This window comes from Cariama cristata, unplaced genomic scaffold, assembly GCF_000690535.1.
Source record: "Cariama cristata isolate BGI_N322 unplaced genomic scaffold, ASM69053v1 scaffold17022, whole genome shotgun sequence".
Classification (NCBI taxonomy): Eukaryota; Metazoa; Chordata; class Aves; order Cariamiformes; family Cariamidae; genus Cariama; species Cariama cristata.
In genome coordinates this window covers 1-19,380 of record NW_009605724.1, presented here as the reverse complement: position 1 = coordinate 19,380, position 19,380 = coordinate 1, and the positions used below count along the sequence as shown (strand labels likewise).

The window sequence follows — 19,380 nt, the reverse complement described above, 5'->3', positions numbered from 1 at the left end:
AGCAGGAAATAAAGCAAGTCATCTTGCCGTTAGCTTACACTCTGAGTTCTGTCTTTCCTTCCACACTCATGGTCTGCATGTGAAATTTCATCCTCTTTTATTAAATGCAGACATGTTGTAATGTCCCAAACAGGTTAGGCTGAAAGACTAGGACTGAAACATGGGATAATTGTATATTAAAAAAAAAAAATAATTGCAGAGAACTCCTCAAAGCAAACCTAGAAGCAAGTTAGTAACTGCATCCATGTATTTGGACAAAGTGTAGATTCACAGCTAGAGGGAGAGAGGCACCCCTGATGAGGCCTGCACAGATGGTGTCTCATACTGACTGTGAGCCTCCATGGTATCTATAAAGGGGTTTGAATTCTCTAAGACACAGCAATTAAATTAGATCAAGCTGGAACTGGCTGATTTCAGCTCCAAGTCAGCAGCTCTGCATGCCCAGGCTCAAGCTCAGACTGAACTCCTCATGTCCTGTTGCCAGTAATGGCAAGGAGAGACACCTCAGTTGGCCTGCTTGTTTTATGGTGACCTTAGACATGCTGATCTTGATGTAACTCAGACATCTGCTCTGGTTTCAAAGCCAAAAATAAAATAAATACCCCAAACCTTTAGGTGAGAAGAACCTAGGAAAAGAAATTATAGAGAAACAAATAAATAAATAAAAATAACAAAATAAGAAAGAGAAAGAGAAGAGGAAAAAAGGAGGAGGAGAAAAAGAGAAAGCAAAAGAGAAAAAAGAAAAAGAAAAAGAAAAAGAAAAAGAAAAAGAAAAAGAAAAAGAAAAAGAAAAAGAAAAAGAAAAAGAAAAAGAAAAAGAAAAAGAAAAAGAAAAAGAAAAAGAAAAAGAAAAAGAAAAAGAAAAAGAAAAAGAAAAAGAAAAAGAAAAAGAAAAAGAAAAAGAAAAAGAAAAAGAAAAAGAAAAAGAAAAAGAAAAAGAAAAAGAAAAAGAGAAAAAGAGAAAGAGAAAGAAAGAAAAAGAAAAAAGAAAAAGGAAAAAAAACCTGACTAAAACTAGCAAAGCTCTTCCTCCTTTCTTGTGTGCTGCATATTGTTTAACTGGTTTCACTGGTTTGTTCTTTTACAATTTTACTTGGTCTGTTTAGGATACACAGGACTCCAGGTATGTGGCTGTGGGCTGACAACAAACCTCTTCCACCTTCTCTGTCTGGGTGGAACCCTCTGGGCAAGGATTGCCTTTTCCATGCTTGAGTGTCATCTCATCCTCCCCACTATGCCACCACAGTGCTCCTTGGTTCTTTTGTGGGTTTGGGTTCAGATCTGGGGAGGTGTTTGTTGGGGCTGGAGGCTGTTCAACATTGTCTGGTAGGAATGTCTTTCAAAACGGCAGGAGCTCTGGCCAGACTATCCATATGCCATCCTCAGGAAGGTCAGGTGCTCCCTCCTTTCCTAGGAGCTGTGCTGTCATGTCTGGTCTTGACTGGTCGATCCTCCTGCTCTGCTTTGCATGCAGAGGTCCCTGAGCTACAAGGCAAGAGTCCAACCCTTGCCAGTTCCCCAGGTTTGCTGTAGAAGTGGTCAGCTCCTTGACTGAGCATTCCTGGTGTGGGCCACATTCTGTCTTGCTGTGCACAGTAAAGAATAAATAATGAAATATTAACAAGAGGGTAAGTGGAAGGACATGGATTTCCATCAGGTTTTCAGCCATGGTACCTATATTTATTGACCATTCCACCTCTGGTTCATTGTGTTCCCTGGTTTTATTTTCATTTGAACTTTTTGTTGGGCGTGTTGCTAGCTGAATGTTTTCTAGCTGTTGCTCATTTCTTTTGGTAGAGGCCTGAGCTTTACACACAAGTTATCACTTTATTCATACAAGATTATGGGAGTTATTGGTACCGAAAGGACCAATGGTTTTCGGACCAAATATATTCTTCCATATCACTTTATATTCACACATATGCATGCTAACATGTCTCTGAATTATAAAACAAGCCATTTTTTCCTTCCCTTCTCAAAAACAGTTCCTAGAATCATTTATATGTACAACCTCTTTGCAGAGCACAGTATGTTAAAATCAACAGCATATTCCTGGGGCATCACATCACTGTTTTTAAATATTTTGTCCCCTGCTACTTCATAAAAGGTCCTAAACTGGAGCAATGCTGTGGTTGCAGTATTTATTCGCTCCCCTTGTGCCTTTCGCAGGTATTTCACCACATCTGTGTCACTTTTTTCTCTCTGTATTGTTATTTTACCACACTCCCTCCGCTTTGGTTTGTTTGTTTGTTTGTTTGTTTTACTGTTTCCTAAAAGAAATTGGAGTTTGATTGGAGTTCTGGCCTTTTTTGAAAAACAGTGTAATTATACTGAGAGGTATTGTTGTGTTTTGTTGTGTAATGATTGTATACAATCTTGTTATAATTGGAACATTTACAGAGCAAAAAGCCATTAGGAAAACCTATGGGTATCAGAGCCAAATCCTACAACTTGCAACTATTTTCCTAATCACCTGCCATAGCTCCTCTTTTATTATTTATTTTCTTTTTAGCTTATCACTATACTCTTACAGGGATTTTTAGCTTTATCTTTGGGAACGCAAATAGAATGATCACAGGAAGACACACACTCTCTGTATGGAATTATGAATTATGAGGGAAGTAAAAGGAGTAATATCAGAAAAAAAGCAGGTTGTTTCACAGACAACTTAATCAGCATAAAGAACTAAAATGGCAACAGCACTTACAAAAATGTGGCATGTTCTTATGTTTTGGTAGCTATAAAAACCCACCCACCTTAGTTTGTATATTTTGCAGATTTCTGAGAATGTAAAGGATGTCGCTGCCATATGTCACTTAATCCCCAGAGACACAGATATGTCCCATCTGCTTTTGTTCTTATGTGCAGTGTTGCTTTTATCTGTGGCTGCAAATGCATTCTTTCTTTCAATGTCCTTTGATTTAAAATGCATGCCATTACACCTTCAGGGAAGAGTACTCACATGAGAAACAAAGTAATCACATCAGCTGCCTCAACCCTGTGCATGTCTGTGTCTGTGTCTCTGTGTGTGTGTGTTTGCGTGTTGTGTATTTGAATACCTCTCTCATCTAAAACCTCTTTTTAATCTACTTCCCTTGTGGGTAATCTTTGACTCTAATCTTTGGCTCTCGCTATGCAGATTGTTTCTGCATCTTACACACAAAACTCTTTAGATACCCACAGGAATGTGAGAAATGCCATGTTTTCCTATGCAAAAAGGACCTAATCTTCCTGATAGTGGTAATTTCTGTTCTTTCATAGCAGATAAAGAGCTCCCAGCAGAGACAGGTTTTAAAGGGTATGTTAGGAAAGGTTTCATCTCAAAGATTTCAAGCACATGAAAACATGCTAAAAAGAGAATATAGGCCATTACATAATGAAAGGATGGGATTATATTTTTGGTCCTGCTGGCTTGGTGCAGATGTTTTAAAGGCTGAGATATGTGTGTAAGGTGAAGAGACACACATTAAGATATTAACAGCGGGATACCTCTCAAATATATGATGGTTATCTGAATTGCCCCATTGCTCCAGGTTAGAAACTTAATTGGCTATAGGCAAGAAGGGAAAAACTGTATTTTTATTGTAATGCTAGTTTACATTAGCTCCATGCAATATGACTGTAATTACTACAATACTAGATGTGAAGGGAGCACAGGAGAAGGGGGTTGGAGCAGTGGTGAAGAGGAAGACTCCCCTTGCCAGATATGTTACAGAGAGCTGTGGCTGTCTGAAGGTGACTCTTGCCAGCCACCCTGGGATTTATGGGGAGGAGTAGTAATGGAAGTCAATGGAAAGAAATAAAATCAGATGACAAAAGTGAGATACCGGTGATACAGTCATCAGTGTACTGGAGTGGGCTTCTGGACTCCCTGGTCCCACTGGCTTGCAGAGCAGCTTGTCACATCCCTTCACCTCTACATGTTTCAACACCCAAACCAGCAAATCAAGGGAAAGCCTTTCCTGGGAAAGCACTATGAACTTCAGTAACCAAGTGCTGTCAATGAGGTAGCCATGGCAATCCGCACAGCATTCATTGGAGGGTTCTGAAAAGGGTCACAGGGAATCTGTACCTCCCCATCAAAAGCCCACTCAACTCCACGTCAGGCACATGTGGAGAGCTCAGATCTGGGAAAGCCATATGTGAACAGACCGGTGTAATAATTATTTCAGTGGAAACAGAAAGGTAAGTCTGGTTAGGGCTGAGAAGACAATAGGTAGGAAGAGTTCTTTCTTCCTAAACCCAGTGCAGATAATAGCACTGGTAAAGACTACAATGAAATCTTCAGTTTACTGGGCAACACAGTTCTTCAGCCTCCACTTCCCACCCTGAAAATGCCACAATATAATTAGAAAGAAGCCCACACCAGGGTCAGCAGGACCCTGGAAGAGGAGGAAGATAAGTTAACCTCCTAGGAAGAGAAAGATAAATAAATTTATCCCCAAGACATGAAGAGAACAAAGATAAAAAACCAAACTTAACTCTCACAAGCACTATTCCTTGGTCACAGACATAATTTTACTAGGCAGAGAAAGCTTGTTCCTTTTTTCATAGTTCAGAGGTGAAAGAGGGATCTTTCTTCGAAACCATTGCCTCAGTGTATTGGTACTGAACCAGCAGTGACACTGTTTAATTTCTCTGGGCAATGCAGCAGAGAGTGGAGCGGAAATGTTGCAGATAGTAATACGGCGGAAATGAACCTCCCAGTGTGGCCAAAGATTTGGCAGTGATTCCTCTACCTTCTCCTTCTGCAGTGCTGGTCAGTGGCAATGGTTATGATCCCAGAGATGGCTACTTTTCCGAACAATGGACTTCTGCCTTGCCAGCCTGCCAGATGTACTTACATAGCAATGCTAAGCAGGAAAGGTACTGAGGATGCAATGGGGAAGGCTAGTAGTGGTGGTCCCTCCTGCCTTCTTGCCGCATTGCTCAAGCCTCAGCTGTTGTTTGTGAGCAAAGTGAGAGCTCCACTGGCTGCAAGGCAGAGGCAAGGCACAAAAGTCCAAAGTGAACATGGATCTGGGAATGCAGAGAAAGTTGCAAGCTTGCCTTTCCAATATCAGAAAGTCAAATGCTGGATGATGTGAAACATAGTTTTAGGGTCCTGTGAAAGGGATGTGGGCTACATCAATGGAAATTTGGACTGCATCTTGAATAGCTGCTTATTTGTCCTCCTTTTCACTGCTTAGTACCTGAACTGGGAAATATGAAGATACATTTTCCCAAATCTGAAATAGTTTCCCATTTGGGAAGCAAAACTTACATAAAACATCTATAGATAAGGCTCAGCCCTTGTCCTGGTTTTGGCTGGGATAGAGTTTATTTTCTTCCTAGTAGCTGGTACAGTGCTGTGTTTTGGATTTCGTATGAGAATAATGTTGGTAACACACTTAGAGTAATGCTTACTCTAAGTCAAGGACTTTTCAGTTTCCCTTGCTCTGCCAACAAGGAGCAAGCTGGGAGGAAGCACAGCCAGGAGAGCTGACCCGAACTAGCCAAAGGGATGTTCCATACCATAGAACGTCACGCTCAGTATATAAACTGGGGGGAGCTGGCCAAGAGGGGCCGATCGCTGCTTAGGGACTGGCTGGGCATCGGTCAGTGGGTGGTGAGCATTTGCACTGTGCATTACTTGTCTTTCCTAGGTTTTATTCCTCTCTCTCTTTCCGTTATCTCCCTTTTAATTACAATAATTATTACTATTATAATATTTTACTTTATTTCCACTATTAAATTGTTCTTAACCCACAGGTTTTATGCTTTTCCAATTCTCCTCCTCATCTCACCAGGGTGTGGGGGGAGGAGTGAGCGACTGGTTGCATGTTGCTGGCTGGGGTTAAACCATGACAGCCCTGTTTTAAGCAGCATTGCTGAGTTTTCACTAGGCCAGGCTAAACTTGCTGCCTATCTATGTGAAAGATGCTATGCTGCCAGTTGGCTGGTGACAATTTGGAGGTTTTGGCAGCAGAAGTGGCTGCTAACGAGGGATTTTTTCCAAGGGAAAGAAGTCTGAGGCTTTGGTGGTCCAGGTCTTCAAAGACAAAGGGAGTTGGAAATAGAGGGATGAAAATTCTCAGCAGGGAGTCTGAATTTATTTCACACTGAAGACAAAAGCTGCTTCTAATACTATCTTGATGAGGTAAATGACTGGCTCTGAGCAAATTAGACTTCTGACCAATCAAACAAGATCTGTGGAGATCTGACCTAGGACACTTGAAATTGTAAGAAGTGCTTTGTTTTGTCTCATTCAGCCCAAATTTTCTTATGTGCATATGAAGTGGCTGAGCATGGTCTGTATCATGAGGTTTACAGCTGGCTTTTTTCCCAGACTTTGAATGTCACAAGGTCTCAGTGACAGTTGAGTGTTCATTAGCCTTGATCTGTCTGTTTCCAGAATGCTAAATGCTATTGTTTTTTCCTCAGGTACAGGCCTTGAGTCCTGATTATGTTGGGATCAGTGGAGCTATGAAGCCAAATCTGCATTGGCTGTGTCACTGACCCTGACTAAGAGCAGAAATTAACTACAGTGAAAATGAGATACTTCCAGACAATGATGATCTGGGGAGCCTGATTTTGTCTTAACTTTACTCTGTTGATTTAAAGTTTTAGTAACTGCAATCTAATGCTCCTGAATTACACCAGTGAAAACAAAATAAAAATAAAACAAAATTGCTGCCCCACATGTCCAGGTGTAGTATGACTGTCATCTTGTGAAACAGAAGCAATGCCTACAGATGCAGCAGGGTGCTTGGTCTCCAAGAGAGACCAAAACTAGCCTGAAGAGCAGAAAGTTACCCTGTGCTGTCTGGCCTGCCCTCTTGTATTCCCCAGTGCACAGACTCCCTGAGTCTGCTGGAGCATTTTGACCCAAAGGGGAAATGATTTGCCCACTTGGGAAGAGGCCTCATCTGGAGAAGGAAGTCTCCTTTCTCTGCCCACAGACCCGTTCCCATTCAATCTATCGTTTCTCTATTAGCCTGCCCTCTTGTTGTCATTGCCAGGCAACGTGTAAGTAGATCTGACGATGGCAGGAGTACTGAAGTGCTTGGGCAGAGATACCAGTTCAACAAATTTGAATTATAAACTAAATGGAAACTGGGGACCCTAATATCTTTGGACACTACATTAGAAGGCTTAGACTTTGAACAAAACACTGCTGCAAAGGGTATGCTGCAGCATAGCTGTTTGGCTAAATTAGAAAGGCAAGTCTTCTGCTTAGGGCTCTTGAAGCTATCCTGTTGCCTTTTATGAATTGTGTGTCAAGCCTGAACAAGAAGGGGTCCAATTCAAAGTTGCTGCCAATTTGCCACTTGAAATACTGACAACTGCAAACCATCTAACAAATATTTATTTCTATCTCATCTTCCTACTGTTACAGCTGCTCAAGCTAGATTTCAGTTCACTGATGACTTTTCTAAAATGACACAATATTCAAGGGAATGTAGTCCATCATTTGTCATGACCTGCTCTGCCACTTTGCAGAGTCAAGATGAGGAAGTTCTTCAAAAAGAAGAAGATGGCTAAGAATTACAGAATATATTTTCTGCATCATTATATGACTTCCTACTTTACTTTTTTCCCAAACCTACTGTCTCAGAAGCGATGAAAACACTAAGCAGCAGCATCCTCTACAGCCAGCCTATATTCAACATCAGTAAGACCCACCACACAGCACACAGTTAACTCTGTGCCTAATAAAAGCTTCCCAGGGCAGCATAAGACATACACTGACCCTGTGGAGTGAGTTGAGTGGAGGTCACTGAGACAACAGCTACTGGAGCACAGCACGTCTGATGAGAGGTGAAGAGACATGGCGTTGATCAGCTTGGGGATGAGAAAGCACGGGGGAAGCTCTTTTGGCTGCCTTCAGCTGCCATGGGGAAGGGCTCTGTGATGAAGGAGTCGGACTCTTCTGGGAGGTGCACAGGGAGAGGACTGGTCAGATACAAGTTGCAACATGGGGCATTGCCAGGGTATCAGAGGAGGCTTTTTTCCTCTGAAGGGTACTCACCACAGGGGAAACCACCCTTCTTGGAGATTTTCCCAGCTTAACTGCCCAGGAAGCAACTTAATAGAGCTGCTCCTGCTCTGAGAAGAGGGGTTGGACTGGGCAACCTCTGGAGGACCCTTCCAGCCAAAAATACCAGTCTATGAATCTGTATAGATCAGATCCTCTCTCACCTCAGCTGCCACAGACATATATTTTCCAATTTACAACTTCATTTTCTCTCTTGGCATGGTGAAGATCTAAGTGACCAGAGATTCCTTTTCACATAGCCGCAGCTGAGTTTCAGGGAACACAGTGTACAGTCTTGTCAGCCCAGTCTCCAAACTGGCTTTAGGCTGTTTGAATCCTCAATGCAAAATGAGATCTCCTCAACCCTGCACCCTTTTCCCTCTAAGTCCTTTTTCTGTCCAAATCTATGTTGCATTAAGGACAGAAATTTAGGACTGTGGCTCTCTCTGCAACATTCTGGAATGCAATACATGCTGAAGACATCCATTTCTGGAAGGTGATGAGGATTGCAGACATTCATTTCAGTGCTCTGCTAACTACAGCTTCTCTAACTAAGCAACGCCAGTTGACAGCAAGGCAGGACAGAGTTACCCGCACCTCACTGTTGACATGTATAAGTACTCATGCTGACTACAAGTTCCCTTTCCATTGCAATTTACTGACTTAATTGCAAGCCCCAGGTGGGAAGACTTTTATTTCCAAACACATCATCTCATTCTGGTCTCAGCCTTGTTATCAGCTGCTTTGCTCAATGCAGAAAGTACTTGATAAGCAAAACTCTTTCTTCAAGCCTTATTTGCTCAGGAGCATGTCCCAAAACAGCAATAAACTCCTGTCTACCTTCTTCATTCCCAGAGATGCTGCTGATTGCCAGTGCTAGCCCTACCTGTCTCAGGTAGATTTGCTCTCTTCCGTAATTAGATTATGCAGGATCCCTAGGTAGTAAGCATCCTCGAATAACCATGTCAGGAGTGATGCAAAGTGTTTTGATCTGCTTTCATCACACCCTAGAGCTGGAGAGACTTTACACCTCCCTCCTTGCTTGTGACATGCAAATTAAATTCTGCACTAATCCTTTGTTCAGAACATACAGTGAAATCGAATGGTCTTTAGGTACATGCATTCCCTTGAAAATCACAGTCATCATGTTCAGATTGAAAGATTTCCTGCTTTGTGACTGATGTAACCCATTCTTGGATTCTGGATAGAGTTAACTTCACCATGCAGGTGTGAGAAGGGATGATGCTGTTCATGGTTCTCACTGCACCAGAGAGACAGAAAATACTTCTTTCACTGCTTGGAAAAGTTTACAGTTGCTGACAAAATCATCCAATAGGTCACCGCCATCGCTAACTCCTGTTCTCCTTCACATGTCTTATGACAATAAACCAGAGGGAGAAAAAAGGACTGGAGCTGTCTTTAGGACATGAATCCTGTGCCAGGAACGGGAACTTCTGCTCTGAGACCACCAGAAGGCCCCCTGCACTGAAGCAAGGTTGAAGGCTCCCAAGGCACCATCTGGCATCATCCCAAAGACCAGATGGATGCTACTTTCTCATGCACTGTATCTGCTTACACGCAGAGTGATATACCAGTAGGTGCATATAACAATAGGTGCTGGTGTTGTCAGGGCCCAGGTTCTTTTTCTGGACCTTCCCACTTTTTCTAGTGAGATTTGAGGAGAGTTAATACAAGAAGATTTGGAACAGATCACTATCAGCAAATGTGCGTGGAAATACCTCCAGCTTTCCTGGAGTCTGGCAACTTCTCACAAGCTTGGGCCAGCTCCACAGTTGCAGCTGTGCCTACAATAATTCAGAGCTGCCTTAGAGCTGTGCCAGTCAATGCACATAGAAAACTAGTAACTGAAGACCAAGTTTGGTTCGCTGAACTGACAGGTCAGTCTCAAGAGGCAAGCACGTACAGCAAGTTACTGTAGTAGACAGTAACTCACAGGAAACAATCTCAGAGATTTGCCTAGGACTCTGCATGCCTGTCTCAAAAGTGTTGACACATGTTTCTGTACTAGTGTTCTTGACCACAGAGCAGAGTAGCACCTATAAACAGGCGTGTGCTAGGAAAGTACATTCAATCCCATATGACTCCATGCATGTCTGATGCCTTAGTGTGCTCTCAGCACCCACAGTGACCAGACTCTGGTGCCTGTGCTCCCATGTATTATAGTAATGACAGGGATCTGGCAGTAATTTCTCATCTCTGCATCTTTTTAGCCAATATGGAAGAAAAGACCTACTTGTACAAGTAAAAGTCTTCTTCATATCTTTTCTATTTTAAACTTGCATCAGCTGCATTATTACCTTTGAAACTGTGTACCACTCAGTGAGGTGACACAACTCAGAGCATCAACATAGAGAATGCAGGGAACTGAGGTGAATGCAACCCTCAGACCTCAAATTAAGAGTACGAAAGATTCTAAATGATCTGACTTTAACATCTGGTTCTAGTCTGGTAACATTTATGTGATCTAAAGGTGGAGCTCCTTCACCAACCACCTAAATTACCAATGACATTACATCATATTCTATTAAGGCATAGGACTTCTCACATCTTTTCAACAGTGTCTCTTTGGAGTAAATCAGTTTGATTAACACAACTGACTACAGTTCCACCAGCCCTACCCAGCTACGGCCTGAGGTTTAGCCTCCATATATAGGTACTTGAATACTAGCTTTGGTTCTTCCTGCTACACAGATCTCTCAACTTGTGTCGCTTCCATCTAACTAGCTCACATTAGAGAAATTGTAGCTTGGCAGCAGAATCTGGCCTTTTCAGACTCTTGCCAATGTTACTGCTGCTGCAGAAACAGCACCTGCTTGCATGGAAGTGAACCAAGAGCAGTATCTTTGTGAGGATTTGCTCCTAGAGATCACCAGTTGTGTTCTGATGTGAACACCAGAGCTCATTTAAATCAGCAAAGCTGTGAGAAAGCACAAAATTAGTGTAGCACAGGAATTCAACTCTGTATGTGTGTAAGCCAAAGAAAAGCTGCTTTGCACCAGCTGGGTAACATCAAGTCAGGCAGAGTTACTTCATAATTTACATCTTTTAGCTGATTAGGTCACTTGCAGCATCCCCTGCCATAGGATTTGTCCCATACTGCTGAGCACTTACATTTCCACTGGATTGCAGATAAGGGGCTCTGTCCTCAGCTTGCCTTTGCCTTTGTTGGGCTTTTCAAAGCCCCATGGCCAGAGTACGACCCTGATGTCAGGCTGCACAGAGCAAAGAAACTACAAGGTCTGACTCTGCTCTGTGTGGCATGTGTGGCACTTTAGTGGCCTTCCTTAAAAAAAAGGACATAAAAGCACAGCAATTAGAACACATGGGCTGACTGGAGATTAGTAAAATGCAGATTTAACTTCCCTGGATGTTCAGGCCTCACAGGTGCCTCTGCACTGAGCTGAAGGTAATGCTCCTCGGAGAAGGTAGCTGCCCACGTGGTCACTGGGACATGTTTCTCAGAAGAACTCCCTTGTCGGGTCTTTGGCCCCCTGGCTCTCAGACTGCACCATGCTCAGAGAAAAGAGCAGGAGTGGGTCTGATCCCATCCTTTCAAGCTCTCCCTGGAGCAGGGTTTTCAAGTCCCTCCACCTGAGGTTGTTATGTAGCTGCTAGGACTCACAGGGTCCTTCCATCCTCTGGGTGTGCTCCTTCAAGGATTGCACCTGGCCTGGAAGGGATGTCTGGCTCTGAGAGATTTCATGTGGGATCCAGGGAGGCTGAGAATCAGTTTCCTGGTTTTCCCCAGGGCCCATGTCCCAGGAAAGCATCACTAGCTCCAGATTCTTCAGGAAGGAGGGCTGCAATGACCTAACATGAACAACATGTCTATCAGGGCTCCCAGCAGTAGTGCAAGTGGAGTCAAGGTGAAGCAAAATCTTGTGGAAAGGCCTGGAAAAAATGACTGAGTTCTTCATGTTTTGTTTTGTTTCAGTTGTCACCCAGTCTTTGTCACAACTTCCCTGTCAAACAGCCCTGCAGGAGTTTTCAGTAGTTGAGAAATTGTTATGAATTCTGTTGAAACAACTCAACACTATGTAAGAGTGATGTTAGTTATGATGGACTTGCTGTGACTTTCATGTAGGTCCACTGAGGAATCCTGGGGGAGTTCCTTTAGCGCTTACAGTTAAAAGACTCTGCTACTGATAACATGCTAAGATCATCTTGACTTTTTCCTCTTCTGCTCCAATTGCACAATTCCCAGGACTTCTAGTTTCTTTTTTTTTTTTCCCTTTTGTTTAAAAAGAAAAGAACTATCTACAAAGCAGAGGTCAAATACAGACCACCTTAACCAGAGGTTCATTTTATTCTGCTTTAGCCGCTGTCTGTAAAAGTGCATAGTTGTAAACTGCTGGTAAAAGCACCTAACAAAAAATCCTCTGAATTATTTATAAAAGTGATTTGTGTCTTCATCACAAGAGATTTGTGTCTTCATCACACTTAGAGAAACTAAGCATCCCCCCGATGAATTAGTGTTTCCTCAGTATTTCAAAGGCAGTATTTACATGATACACAGCTGCTCAGAATGGGACTGCACACAAAGTGAGTTATAGCATACCTAGCTGTTATCACCTGCCTGTTAGTTCAACTCCTGAGGTAGCAAAGAAATGTCTTACAAAGATAGCAAGGTTCTTAATTTAGCAAAGTGGGGAAACATTTTTCTGCAGTACCATTGCTACATTAGGCAGCCGAAATGTGGAGCTGGAATAATGAAACATATGGATGTTTTGCAGATTCAGATAGACTAAGGAGGAATTACCTGCATGGCATGAATAGTCCAGTGCAACATCACATACACGTATGTTTCCCGGGCCCCTGAACTTCTGAAATATGCGGACCACTTTCTCTGCTTTAAAAAGACAATCCTTCTTTGTGCATAAACAGTGAGTAACAGGACGTGGTCCCTTACACCTGCAATACTCGGTTTTAGAATTTATAGCTGCTGCAGACATGTATGTTTCAGCTGTTAGGGAGCAATAAAAGCACATTTTGTGTAGAATCCTGAACATCTATGAGGACTGGGGCTATTTCAACCTCCCTTCTCATTTAACAATTCTTTATTGTTAGCCTCTCAGTCCTCCATGTTTTGGAAGAATCACATAGTTCCTACTTCTGTTTGTAACATGCTGAAACTTTAGATAGCTTGGTCCCAGGTGACACCTTAGACTACAAGAGTGCATTATTATTTTTATTAGATGTTTCCAACTTATACCCATCACTGCATGGAAGGATTCTTATTAAACTTACTAAAAGTTAGAAGAGAAAAACAAACCAGAAATAGTAAATTCATGTATTTATGCAGTTAAAAATCTTCCCAAATGATACATAGAAAGTAAACAGTTAAGGATTTTCTTCCGCTCATTTTTGTTTGCAGAACAACGCCATTTCACCCTCACACTTACAGGGTTCTCACAGCCATCCTGTCCAGCCTGGAGTTATAACTTCCCGTTCCCCCAAAAACATGGATAAGTTAAATTTTTAAAGGAGAGCAAGAACATATTCCTTTTGAAACCCAATCATTTCCATTTATTTCTGAAAGTGACAATTACTCACTTTTCCTTAAAAAAAAACTCCACATCTTTTCCTTTCTTAAAAGAAGGTGCCCAGCACTGTAAGATCTACAAAACTTATGCAAACTGATTACAAAAGTCAGTGGGACCAGCACTGGACTCAAAACTTAAACTAGAAGCAGACACTAGTCCCTCTGAAAATAGAGTTGCAGTAGGATGTGCCTAGTCTTTAGAAAAAGGAAAAGAAAACCAAAAAAATGCAAAAAAACTGGACAACCACAGAGGAGCTTACCTTTAAAGAAGGACACGAACAAGGATGCCCAGAGACATAGTCCAGAATAAACAAATCCCAAGCACTTTTCTGTAAGCATTGTCCAAATAATCTGGCTATCCTTCCTAAGCAGAGGGTGAAACAGGATGAAGTCTTGGAGACAGCCTGCAATGACTGTTGGATTTGGCAATTACAGTAATAAGGCATCAAACCAGCTTCCCACCAGGAGAGAGAACTGCATTTGCTTGTGTGCTTCTCCAGTCCCCAGGAGCCAAAGCAGCTCAGGGCTGCCTCAGTAAATCCAAACACAAAAGGGGCTGGTTACTTTGCTTGGGACTCACATTCCCAGGCACTCTAAGCCTTTCCTTGGTCAGAAGCAAATGCTAGCGATGCTCACACACAGCTGTGTGTGTACTGCAAGGAGGGGGAGCGTGCTGCCTGAGAGATGCTTTCCACATCTCCACAGATTGTACCTAACTCAACATAGCACGTCTGCAGTGCTTCCAGTGCTTGCACTCGAGTGCCTCTAGAGATGTTTCCCAGCAAAACGAGTCCCTCTCTGCTCTCTCTCAGCTGCCAGTGCAACTTGCACGGTCCCTCTGCCATGCACCTGCCCCTTCTCCCAGCAGAAGTGGCCGGGGAGACTCAATATCGCAGAAGCTGGGCAACATGAAACTAGCCAGTCTCCCGTCCTTTTTGATGCGCGTCTTCCTGCAATCACTTTCACCAGAGGCAGGGAATTGCCCTGAGTGCCCTCTTCCCCAGAGGCCCACTGCTGCTAGCTCCCCAACATGGAATTTTGCACACACCCTGGTTCCCTTCGGACAGCTTTTCTACCTCCCCACTCCATTTTATTCACTAGCCAGGCAAAGGCAAGGCAAGGCAAAGGCTTGAGTACGTTGCAGGACATTTATCATTTGGGCCTTTTTTTTACTTTTTTGCCTGTTCTGCACACTCATCCACTTCTCTTTCACCAAAAACAGGTGCAGGACATTACACTTCCCCTTGTTGCACTTCCTGGGGCTCCTGCCTTGGCAGAGTATGACCCTAGGTTGATGCAGGGAGTAGCACCAAGCTGTGACTCTGCACAGGAGGGATTTGGGCGCCGCCGTAGTGAGGCTGCACTGGGCAGTGCAGGCTGGTAGGAGAGCAGAGCCCCAGGATGTGGAGACAGAGGGTGGGGTGAGGAGGAGGACGGGCCTGGGGTGACGAGAAGTGGGGCACAGGCTGGCCCTGGAGACCCTCCGGCTGGAAACACCTGCCCTGGAAGCAGTTGCAGAGATGCAGACCTGGAACTGGGCAGCATTTCCTTTTTGGGGCAACAACAAAATAGTACCTGGCATATGTAAAACCCCTCCTTGCCAGGGGCTGCATTGCCGCACCCCCTCTCCCACCAGGCTGACCCCACAGCCGTAAGGCCCAGCAGCCACGTGAGGAAACGGTGGCCATAGCAACAGGAAAAGCGTGGGGAAAAGTTGCACAAGTGGGGATAGCAACGCCACCAGCATTCTTAGAGATACTGACTTTTTCTGCAGTTTTCATCCTTTCATTTCCTTTTATTAAACCTTAACTAGATTTGGGGGGGCAGGACCACAAGGGGCTGGTGTGTGCCCCAGCTGCGGCCCCGGCCCTGGTTTAGCTGGCACACAAGGCACCCTCTCAGCGTCACTGGTGACGAGGTAGCTTCCTGGGGGACTGTGAAGGGTCCTTGGAGCTGCTGGCCCTCCTCTTTCGGCCTCGCCGGGGCCCCCCATGGGAGCCATCACTGCCCTGGCTGTGCGTGGAGGGCCCTGGCACAGTCTCCTCTCGGTCCTCCTGGGCTGCTCCTTGCTCCCTGTGGATGGGAAGGCGGGGTGGTCTGGGGGCACGAGAACGCCCTGGGCCAGGGGCAGCCACAGGGCTGTCCTCCCATCCCCCAGCAGCATGGCCAGCGCCCAGGCCCATCAAACGTCGGGTTTTCCTGCTGCACCGGCGCACAATGGTGTCAATAAGCCGGTGGACGAAGCTTCTTGAGCACCTGCCCAGGGAGGCCCGCAGTAGCTGGATCAGAGCCTCTTCATCCAGGCCAAAGTATCGCAGGCTGGAGATGATGAGGTTCTGCGCTTCTGCTGCTTCCTGGGCATCCTCAAAGAGATGCTCCAGCTCCTGATGCAGCCACGGCAGCACTGGACCGAGGACAGCAGGGTAGACTCGAAAGAGGGATGCCCAGAAGTAGGCATGGAAGCCGCCCACTGGAGCCAAGGGCAGCGCTCTTGCAGCTGCTGGCCAGGCTGCTGCAGGGTGCTGGGGGCTGCGGGCAGTTGGGTGTCCAGGAGCTCCTCGCATCAGGTGGATGATGACTGATGGTGTCGCAGGCGGTAGGATAATATGCTCCTCAAAGTCATCATCCTCCCGCACCGAGTGCAAGATGGAGGTGATGTTCTTCTTGCAGAGGGGGCACTCGGCCTTGCTCTCAGCCCATCGCAGGATGCAGGTATAACAGAATTGGTGGAGGCATGGCATCACATAGCTGTCCTCCTCCCGGCTCTCCAGGCATATGGGACAGCAGTTCTCCAGCTCTGTGGCCATGCTCTCCGTATCCTGCGGTGGGCTGGGGGGAGCTGTGGAAGACAAGCCGCTCCCTGTCACTGCCACTGCAGCAGCGGATATCGTGCTAGAAAAAAGAGGCCACAACTGTTGGCTGGCCTGACGAGGGCTGGAAGAAATGCCCAGGTCCCTCAAGACAGAAACCCTCCTAGCTCCTCAGCATGAGGTTTCCCCACACAGCTCACTGCTGCTGCTTTCAATGTGCCTCCTGGGTGTCCCAGCTCCCTGAACCAGGCAGGGCCAGGCAAAATCCTCCAATGGCTCTGGGGTCAGGCACTGAGAGCTGCACTCAATCCCTCAGCACGACCGCAGCACCAACAACAGCCTCGCACGAAACTCCAGACCTCACCAACTCGCTCAGCTGCAGTGCAGGCACGAGCTCGCTGGCTGAGACTTGGCACCTGGATATAGGCAGTGAGGTACGCACAATCCACAGCCCAGTGACATCACAGTCCATCGCTTGGAGATGTTGTAATCCATCCCTCTGTGACATGGAAACACACCGCTTCGAAGTGTCACCGTCCATCATCTGGGCACATCACCATGGGCTGTCCTCACCTGCAGTGATCCCCCTGGCAGCGGTCTGGCCCCAGCACACGCGTCTGGGGTTACTGCAATGCCACTGCCCCTTCCATCCCCCCATTGCTTGTCTTGTGTTTCATGTCAGTGTCTTCGGCTGTGTCTTCCCAGGGCACCGTTGGGTCGCTCTGTCCAGGGCAGACGTCTCCAAGCACTTATGGCAAGAGGGTTCATTAGATAACACTTCGTGCCTTCCTGGGAGGTTGCAGGACAAAGTCCCACGGTCTCTCCCTACGCCCCAGCACTGCTGGCCAGCCCTCTAGGCCTCCCTGCTTCCGCCCATGGGAGATCAAAGGCAGCACTTGGCTTGCTTTTGGGGAATTTCTCCTACTTGTTGAGCCATCAGAGTGCCTCCAGCCCCAAGCTCTGGGTGTCCATTTGCTGAAGGTGGTTGCACCCCTCACCCCACCTGGAGACACCACAGGACACGGTCGCTTCTCCGCATGGGTGTTTTTGCTCAGTTCCTGCCACACCTTGGGCCAGGGTAGACATAGTGCTTGGGCCCCAGCTCAGAAGTGGGGCTGGATGGGGCCCAGCATCTGCAGGGTGTCTGCAGGGTGACGGCATGAACATTGATAATAATAATACTGATAGACCGTGGGCTGCCCGGTCCTCTGAGCTGGAGGACCACAACTGTGGCAACAGTGACTTTCCACTTGTGGACACTCAAATTGTAAGGGATCAGCTTTATCAATTGAAAGTTCATAAGTCCATGGAGTCGGATGGGATTCATGCCAGAGTACTGAAAGCTCTAGCGGTTGTTACAGCAGGACCCCTCTCAATCATCTGCCAAAGGTCTTGGGGAGTCTGGCGAGGTCGCTGCTGGCTGGAAGCTAGTCAATGGTATTCCAATTTACAAGAAGGGCATGAGGGAAGACCCAGGAAAAAACAGGTCTCTCAGTCTAACCTCAGTACCGGGGAAAATCACGGAGAAGATCATACTGGGTGCTGTTGAAAGGCATTTAAAGGACAATGCAATCATCAGGCACAGTCAATATGGGTTCACAAAGGGAAAGTCCTGTTTCACTCATTTTATATCCTTCTATGACAACGTCACCCACCTAGGGAATGAAGGTAAGGCAGTGGATGTAGTTTTTCTGGATTTTAGTAAGGCTTTTGATACTGTCCCTCACAGCATCCTTCTGGACGAGTTGTCCAGCTGTGAGATGAGCAGATACATGGTGTGCTGAGTGAAGAACTGGCTCAACGGCAGGGCTTAAAGGGCTGTGGTGAATGAGGCTACATCTGGCTGGTGACCTGTGGGATTCACAGGGAGTGTTGTGAGCGACCTTGAACAACATAGCCTTGAAGGAAATAGTCTGAGAAAGCAAGTAATGGAGCAAGCGCAGAAAGTGAGCTGAAGATAAAAATGTTTTGAAGCACAGCTGTGAGACCGAAACTAGAAGATGCGTGTCTTGATTAACAGCACCAATTAAAAGCTTAGCCGCGGCGCGTGGACAGCAGGGGTTAACCAATCCATGAACAAACTAGGGCACGTGGACAGCAGGGGTTAACCAATCCATGAACAAACTAGAGCGCATGGACAGCTAGTGAATCTATATAAGCACAAACTTGTGAACAATAAAGGTCTTTGGTTTTACTCGCGCCAGAGTCCGTGAATCAATCCCTACAGTGACCAGTCACCAATGGTGTTCCTCAGGGCTTAGTCCTAGGGCCAGTCCTGTTCAGTATTTTTATCAATGAGCTGGAGGCAGAAGTTCAATGCACCATTAGCAAGCGAGCTGATGATACTAAACTGGGAGGTGCTGCTGACTCTCTCGAGGGATAAGAGGCCTTGCAGAGGGATCTAGATAGACTGGAGCACTGGGCAATCAGTAGTGGGATGAAATCTAACAAGTCCAAATGCCAGACTCTGCACTTGGGACAGAGGAGCGCCAGACACAAGTAGAAATTGAGAGAGGAGTGGCAGGACAGTGTCATGGTTTAACCCCAGCTGGCAACTAAGCACCACACAGCCACCCGCTCACTCCCTCCGCAGTGCGATGGAGGAAAGAATCAGAAGAGAAAAAGTGAGAAAACTCATGAGTTGAGATAAAGACAGTTCAATAGGTAAAGCAAAAGCCACACACGCAAGCAAAGCAAAACAAGGAATTCATTCACTACTTCCCATCAGCAGGTAAGTGTTCAGCCATCTCCAGGAAAGCAAGGCTCCGTCACACATAAGTGTTACTTGGAAAGACAAACACCATCGCTCCAAACATCCTCCCTTTCCTTCTTCTTCCCCCAGTTTTATATGCTGAGCATTACAACATAGGGTATGGAATATCCCTTTGGTCAGCTGGGGTCAGCTGGCTTGGCTGTGTCCCCTGTCAACTTCTTCAACTCGCTGGTGGGGTGGTGCAGGAGGCAGAAAAGGCCTTGAGTCTGTGTAAGCA

The 19,380-nt window shown here is 45.6% G+C and overlaps 2 protein-coding genes across 2 annotated transcripts in view; both read right to left on the bottom strand.

Annotated features, from left to right (window-relative positions):
• The window catches only part of LOC104158444 (neuronal acetylcholine receptor subunit alpha-7-like), a gene marked incomplete at its 3' end in the record, with an annotated part of 43,843 nt that extends 29,876 nt beyond the window's left edge, over nt 1–13,967 (bottom strand). The window contains exon 1 of the mRNA XM_009696097.1: nt 13,841–13,967. Coding sequence (XP_009694399.1) covers nt 13,841–13,919 — 79 coding nt within the window. The remainder of the gene's footprint in view (nt 1–13,840) is intronic.
• Nucleotides 13,968–15,484: 1,517 nt separating this feature from the next.
• Nucleotides 15,485–16,387, bottom strand: LOC104158445. The gene has a single exon (XM_009696098.1). The coding sequence runs from the start codon at nt 16,385–16,387 to the stop codon at nt 15,485–15,487; it is 903 nt and encodes a 300-aa protein (XP_009694400.1).
• Between the last annotated feature and the right edge of the window lie 2,993 nt (nt 16,388–19,380).

Excerpts from the sequence above, each read along its gene's own strand:
- LOC104158445 (XM_009696098.1), bottom strand. The coding sequence starts at position 16,387 with ATGGCCACAGAGCTGGAGAACTGCTGTCCCATATGCCTGGAGAGCCGG.